General features: G+C 52.8%; 1 protein-coding gene across 1 annotated transcript; it reads left to right on the top strand.

The window, feature by feature from the left end:
* Window positions 1-1,642: 1,642 nt before the first annotated feature.
* LOC311188321 (class I histocompatibility antigen, Gogo-OKO alpha chain-like) lies at window positions 1,643-2,276 on the top strand (the record flags this gene model as incomplete). The annotated part of the gene is made up of 2 exons (XM_084259439.1): window positions 1,643-1,811; window positions 1,969-2,276. 2 exons carry the CDS (start codon window positions 1,643-1,645, stop codon window positions 2,274-2,276), a joined length of 477 nt encoding a protein of 158 aa, XP_084115565.1.
* Window positions 2,277-7,487: the final 5,211 nt, after the last annotated feature.

Raw genomic sequence — 7,487 nt, 5'->3', positions numbered from 1 at the left:
GCTTTGGTCAAAAACACACCCACAAGAGAGAGCTGTACACAAGCGGGGGAAAAAGCAGACTTTTCAAGACCTGAGACAAAGATTACACCACGCGTCCTGCAGACCTAGTGGCACTTGCGGTGACCATCGCAAGGAAAGTTACTTTGGGCTGGTCAACCACAGGTGTAACTTGGTCAACCACGTTGAACACCAAACTTTTACAGGACAACCCCCTTATGAAACTGGTTGTGTGACTGTGGGTCCTCACCTGTGCGCTTAGAAGGGCCTTATTAAGGCTTGACTGCAGGCACACAAAAATGGTTAATAAAAAGTTAATTTACCAAAGAAGGGGAAATTTAGAAGTGAATAACTCAGGGAGATAAAGAGGGAGATAAATTCATGAATGCATCCTACAAGTTCTGCTGACCTGGAATCCCAAGGGCACGCTGAGAGCTGGGGACGAGCCAAGAGTCATGTGCGGCCAACACAAGCCCACGTGTCTGGTTTTATACCAAACCTGGCTGCTTAACCCCACCCTCAGGTCCCAGCAACCCTCCCTTTGGTGGTGATGGGATTTGTCTTTCCCAATGTCCTGATGGCTTTGGTCTGGAGTGGGGGTGGAGTCCACAAAGCCTGTATGAAGCTTGCTCAGGACATCCTGCCCCCTAATATTGTCACTATAGTTTTTATTTTGGAAAAAAGTTTTTATAAAAATATTTTATTCCTATTAACATGTAGGGTTGTTAATATCATTCTAAATGAATAAGCATTTTTTAATTTTCGATCTCTAGCATGGCAAATATTGATAGATATAACCCACAAAATTACCTTGGATCCTCATTCATCTGTGAGAGTGTATTCAGATCATAAAGACAGAAATTTTGAGAATCACTGACTGAAACAGACCCTGGTACTCAGAGAGAGGGTGTGAGAAAGGCTACTCAATGCAGAAGCAAAGACGCCAGAGCCAAGAGACACCTGCAGGAGGGTCAGGACCCAGTCCCAGCTCTCAGGCTGGTTCTCAGGGCTTCAGGCCTCAGGACAGTGTTTGGGTGGGGAGCCAAGCGAAGGGAATATTCATCTCCACTTTGCTCTGTCACAGGCTGCGCCAAGTCCTTCACCCTGTGCACGCCCAGTTCTATTTCCCTGTACACGACCATCCGGATAAGTCAATCAACGTCAAGGCTTTCGGGGTGTAAAGTCTGAACTGAGTTTTAGAGTCTTCCCAGACCAGGAGGATCCAGACTATGCCACCCCCAACCTTCCTCCTGCTGCTGTCCTGGGCCCTGGTCGTGACTGAGACCTGGGCAGGTGAGTGCGAAGTTCGGAGGGGAAAAGTTCGGAGGAGAAAAGTCCTTCCAGGCTTTGGCCTGGAAGGAGTGAGAGGACCCTACAGTGGCCAGGACCCAGGAAGAGTCCCCCGACCGCCCTCTCCTCCACCCGCATCAAACCCCACACCTCGGTGTCCTGCTCCTCCCTTCCACCCACTCCTGTGCCCTGACCTTTTCCTGCCACCCCTTTTTACTCTCACGAATCCCCTTGCTCTCTCCCCCTGCCCGGCCCCTTCATCCTCGGACCCAGACACTGGCGCCCAGAGGAGAGTTGGGGTCTCAGCCCCTCCCCTCCCCCAGGCTCCCACTCTGTAATGTACTTGCACACCGCGATGTCCTGGCCTGGCCCCGGGGAACCCCACTTCATCTGCGTGGGCTACGTGGACGACACGCAGTTCCTGCGGTGCCACAACAATGACCCGAGTCTGAAAATGGAGGCAACAGTGCCCTGCATGGAGCTAGAGGGGTTGGGACAGCCAAAAGCGGATTGTCGAGAGCCACGTACACCTGTCCAGGCTCCGACTGAGCAACCTGCGGATACACTACAACCAGAGCGGAACAGGTGCGTGATCCCCACCTACGGGCAGGGGTTCCCTCCAGTCTCTGGGTCCGAGCTTCCCCTCGAGGCCTTGGAACTTTTACCCTGTTTCTGTGTTAGTTTATTACAAATCCCCAACAGCTGCGCTTGCGATGGGTGGTGCTAAGTGGGCGCAGCTGACGTGGCGGGGGCGGCCGGTGCCTCACACCTTGCAGGTGAGGGATGGCTGTGAAGTGGGCCTGGACGGTAGCCTAAGCCGCTTCAATCAGTTCGCCTACGACGGCGTTGATCCCCTCACCCTGATGGAGGAGATGCGCGCCAGGACCCCAGCGGGCATGGAGGTGCAGACCCGGGAGGGTGAGTGGGAGGAGGTCCTCGCCTCTGAATTCCACACTCCCCGCCTGGAACGCGAGGACAAGGACAACTGAAGACAAGGACACCTGAAGAAAGGGAACCAGACACTGGTGCAAGTAAGAGTTGCCTCGGGGCCTCCCCTAGGGCCAAGGCTGGCGTCCAGCACAGGGAAGCAAAGTGGGCTCAAGGCCAGATACCACCCTCCTATGGCCCCAGAAGGTGAGGAGTCCTCCTTGGTGTCCAGACCCTGGAAAGTGACCCCTAGAGTGCCAGCCCTTCCTGGGGGCAATTAAGGAAGGCGCTCTCTCCAGGTGAGGAACAGTCCTGAAATAACTGATCTCTCTGATCCTGGCGGTGTTCTGGTGAACCGTGTATTTCTTGCTCACATCTGATTCTCAGAGGTGTTGGATCCTGACTCCAACTTTCCTGAGTCACTTGGGCCTCTATCCAGGTCAAGACGAGAGGTCTCTAGTCTCTCCCTCAGAGCCCTGCAGCCTGCCACCCTGCACCCTGCACCCTGATTCTAGAACTTTCCAAGGATTAGGAGACTATCCCAGTGATCCAAGGCCAGGCTGGTGTTCCAGTTTTGCGCTCTGTCCACCCAGTGCAATTATCTGTCCATTCTCAGGATGGTCACATGAGGCTGTTTCAGTGGCCTATGAAAGTAACCCAAAGTATGAATTTTCAGAACTCCCAAAGACACTCGTGACCCACCATGCTACCTCTGACCATGAGGTAACCCTGAGGTGCTGGGCCCTGGGCTTCTACCCTGTGGACATCACCCTGGCCTGGCAGTGAGATGGGGAGGACCTGACCCATGACATTGAGCTGGTGAAGACCAGGCCTGGGGGGGATGGAAGCTTCCAGAAGTGGGCGGCTGTGGTGGTGCCTTCTGGAGAAGAGCAGAGATACACGTGCCGTGTGCAGCATGAGGGGCTGCTGGAGCCCCGAGTCCTGAGGTGGGGTAAGGAGGGGGTCATGGGCACAGCTTCTCAGGGAAATCAGGAGCCCTTCTGGAGCCCTCCATCAGGATGGGGGCTGAGGCCTGAAAGTCAGAGTCTCAACTTTTCCCTTCCAGAGCCACCTCCTCAGTCCTCCTTCCCCACCGTGGACATCATTGCTGTCCTGGTTCTCCTTGGGGTTGTGCTCACTGGAGCTGTGATTGGAGGAAGAGGCTCTCAGGTAGAGAAAACCTCATATGAGGTCTGAGATTTCTTGTCTAACGTCTGCTTGATACTGTGAGGCATGGTCTCACATACATGCACTTTCTCAGCTGAGAGCCAGGTTTGCTGACACTTTTTTGTAAAGCTCATGAAACTCCTTGGTATGAAAAATGAAGGACAAATATTTCAACTGATGACTTTGGTCATGGGGACCTCACTTGAGTAGCTGCAGGTAAAAAGGAAATGTCCCTGCTAAGGACGGAGGAGGCTGGCCCAGCTCCCACACGTGCTTTCTCCTCATGTTCCCTGATCCTGTCCTGAAGACCAGGACAGGCCAGTTCCTCAGGACTTCTTGGTCCTGCCTCCTCCCTGACCTCTCACAAAATGTTTTCTTCCTATAGGTAGAGAAGGAGAGAAATACTAAGTCTGGAATGTGGGGTAGGAAGGCCCTTAGGAAAGTGTAGATGGTGGTCCTCCCTGGTGGCACATGGACTTGGGCACGGCACTATGGGGTGGTCTGCTGCCTCTGCAGAATGAGTTCAGTCCCCAACTGGCCAGGGTGCATCTCACATGGCGAGACAGACCTCTCCTGTCACGCCCGCTGCTCCCCTCAGCAGTGTATTTCAGTCAGTCTGCCTGTTCTGTTCCCCACTCTGTCTCTGGTGAATCCTCTAACCCCCAGCATCCCTGGCCTTTATCCCAGCTCTTCTATGCATAAATGAATAAATCTTTAAAAAAAGAAAAGAAAAGTGTAGATGGAGTCCATGGGGGAGCTCACCCACCCCATAATCGCTCCTTAGTCTCATCTTCTGGGCACTCTAACCAGGGTCTGTCTTCTGGTTTTGCCCCAACCAACTTTTAAAGTAAAACTCTGGGGCCTCCATGGTGGTGAGAGGGTTTAAGATACAACCTATGAAGCTCGCCACAGCCACTACAGCACGAGTTCGATACCCTGCAGGGAGCTACCCACATGGCACAGCAGACCTCTCCTGATTCACCCGCTGCTGCCCTCAGCAGTGTATTTCAGCAGATCTGCCTGTTCTGTTCCTCACTCTGTCTCTGGTGAATCCTCTCACCCCCCCCCACAACTCTGGCCTGTATCCCAGCTCTTATATGCACAAATAAATAAATCTTTAAAAAGAAAAGACCACCTAACTTCTCTTGTTGCAAAGGGTACCTGCATGTGTCTGTCTGTGCTCCTACTAGCATAACGTGAGGAGGTGGGGAGACTGGCCCAGCCCTGCCCACCAGATCCCTCCCCACACTGACCTGTGTCTCTCCCTGATGACTTTCCTGCTCCAGCAGAGGCGGGACTGGGTCGTCTTCATCCCTGTCTTAACTTCTGTTGCCCTGAGCTGCAGCTTCTCCTCTGTTAAAATAGAGAATCTAAATAAATCTTTAAAAAAAAAATAAAGTAGAGAATCTGATACTAAACAGAAGGGGCTGGGAAAGGCCACATACAGTCAGATTCTGGCAGCAGCCGTAGCAGCTCTTGCCTTTCCTGGCTCTCCTTGCTTTCTCGGGAAACATGGCTTCCGGCGTGGCTGTCTCTGAAGGTGTCAGGAAAGTGTCCAAGGACATGAAGGTGCGTAAGTCATCAACACCACAGGAAGTGAAGAGGCGCAAGAAGGTGGTGCTCTTCTGCCCAAGTGAGGACAAGAAGAACATCATCCCGGAGGGCAGAGAAATCCTGGTAGCTGATGTGGGCCAGGCCATGAACAACCCCTACCCATCTTTGTCAAGATACTGCCAGACCAGGACTGTGCCCTCCATGACGCAACCTAACAGACCAAGGAGAGCAAGAAGGAGGCCTTGATGCTTATCTTCTGGGCCCCTGAGTGTGCACCCTTAAGCGCAAAATCATCTCTGCCAGCTCCAAGGAGAAGCTGACATGGATCAAGTATGAATTACAAACTGCTGGGGCCTCCCTGGTGGTGTAAGGGGTTATGTCTCCGCAGTATGAAGCTATCTGCCGCCACTGCAGCACGAGTTCGATCCCTGGCCAGGGAGTTACCCACATGGCGCAGCAGACCTCTCCTGTCTCGCCCACTGCTCCCCTCAGCGGTGTATTTCAGTCAGTCTGCCTGTTCTGCTCCCCACTCTGTCTCTGGTGAATCCTCTCACTCCCCACCCCACACCTCTGGCCTGCACCCTAGTTCTTGTATGCATAATTAAAAAAAAAAAACTCTACCCTGGCAGAGAAGCTGGGGGTAGTGTGTCATCTTCCTGGAGGGCAAGCCCCTTCCAACCCCTGCCTAAAGCATCTGGCTTCCCCAGACCTGCCCACAGGGGTTGCAGGCTGCCCCCTTCCTGCCAGACCAGAAGGACTAGGGAATCCCAGCAGGGGGAGGACGAAGCCTCCACCTAGTTGCCAAAAGCCCCCCCACCCCCAGAACTTTTTCCAACCTCCATCCCTGACAGATCTGGCCTTCCCAAACCACCTTTGATCTGATCCCTCTTGGGTTTAAGCAGACCACGTTCCCCCCAGAAGGGAATTATGACTGTTTTGTGCTCAGTTCTGTTCTCCTCCTCTGGGTGCCCCCATCTCCAGCAGCAAGAGGAATATTGGGGTATTTTTATAAAGATTTATTTATTTATTTATTTATACAAGAACTGGGGTACAGGCCAGATGCGCGGGAGGGTGAGAGGCTTCACCAGAGACATATATACACAGTTTTCTTTTAATTGTTGTGCTTTTCCTTTGTAATAGAAGGTCCCTTACTAGTCCTGCCTCCATGAGTGGCCATGACCAGGGAGGGGGAGGGGAACCAGGCAGTGTGGGGAGTGGGTCATCTCCACGACATCCCGTTTCTACACAGAATCAGACAGCACAGGGTTGCTATTGCGGTTGAAAGGTGGCAGCACGGAAGAGAAGGAACAGTGAGGGCTTGGAGTATTATTAAAAAAAAATAAATACCCCGGGACTCCCCTTATGGCGCAGGTGGTTGAGCACAGCGCTGTGAAGCTGTCTGCAGCCTCTGCAGCGCCAGTTCGATCCCAGCCGGCGGGTGAGGGTCCCACATGGCACAGCAGACGTCTCCTGTCTCGTGCGCTGCTCCCCTCAGCAGCGGATTTCATCAGTCTGCCTGTTCTGCTCCCCGCTCTGTCTCTGGTGAATCCTCTCACCACCCCTTCCCCCGTACCTCTGGCCTGTACCCCAGTTCTGGTATGCATTAATAAATAAATCTTTAAAAAAAAAAGAAGGAAAAAATAAAATGAAAAAAAAAAGGAAATGCAGGAACATTCATCTGGGAGATGAGTCATCAAGATAAATCTCTCAAACAAGGGGGAAATTGCAACAAATGGGGGGAAGACAAACTCTTAGTCTTGCTAATGCCCATCAAAGACAAACCTGTAGGGACATAGGGGAAAGACAACCTTGTTAATGCCTGTCTAAGAGACTAGTCATTTGTAACTGCATCACCCCCACCTGTAGAGGGGCTGAGAGGAGGTCAGGCAGGGAGCAGGTCGGGCAGCAGGGGAGGGAGGGATGTGGAGGTTCCTGTGTCCATTAATGGGGTCACTGTAGATGGTGGGATGGGAGCAAAGCCCTGGGGAGGAGTGATGGGGGTGAGGGTCCCATGGAGGGAACAGCCTGTGGGGGGCTGGCTGGTGCCCGGTGAGCAAGGACAGAGGGGGTCGCCCTGCTCATTACTTACAGGAAGGACACGAGAGGTGAGCCTCAGCTAGTGACTTGATGGTCGTAAGTTATATCTCAATTCAGTGGCTTTAGAACCATATTAAGAAATGGGTCTACAAGTTGCCCTGTGTCTGTCCTCCACTGTACCCACATCCAGGGCTTGTGGGGCAGGGAACTGCCTCAGCCCACGAGGAGCTGAGCACAGACGGCTTCACTGCACAGATGCTCTCAAGGAACTTCCTCTGCATGGTCCTGAGTCACGTGATGAGATGCTGACATTACGCTGCTTCTGTGATGGGAGAGACTTTTGGGGGCCTTGGGTGGGAGGCAGCTTATTTTTCATGTGGGCAGAATGGAAATAATGAGTGCCCAGAAGTTCTTCTGTGTTGATTTTTGATTTTCCACCAATTCGGTGATAAACATGAGGGGAGACAACTCCCCGCTGTGAGTGTGTCTGACTCTCTGGCTCTTCCTTGTGAGGA

Source organism: Talpa europaea (assembly GCF_964194135.1).
Source record: "Talpa europaea genome assembly, chromosome: 2".
NCBI classification, from domain to species: domain Eukaryota; kingdom Metazoa; phylum Chordata; class Mammalia; order Eulipotyphla; family Talpidae; genus Talpa; species Talpa europaea.
The sequence above is the reverse complement of the archived record's forward strand: the minus strand, read 5'-3'. Positions and strand labels throughout refer to the sequence as shown.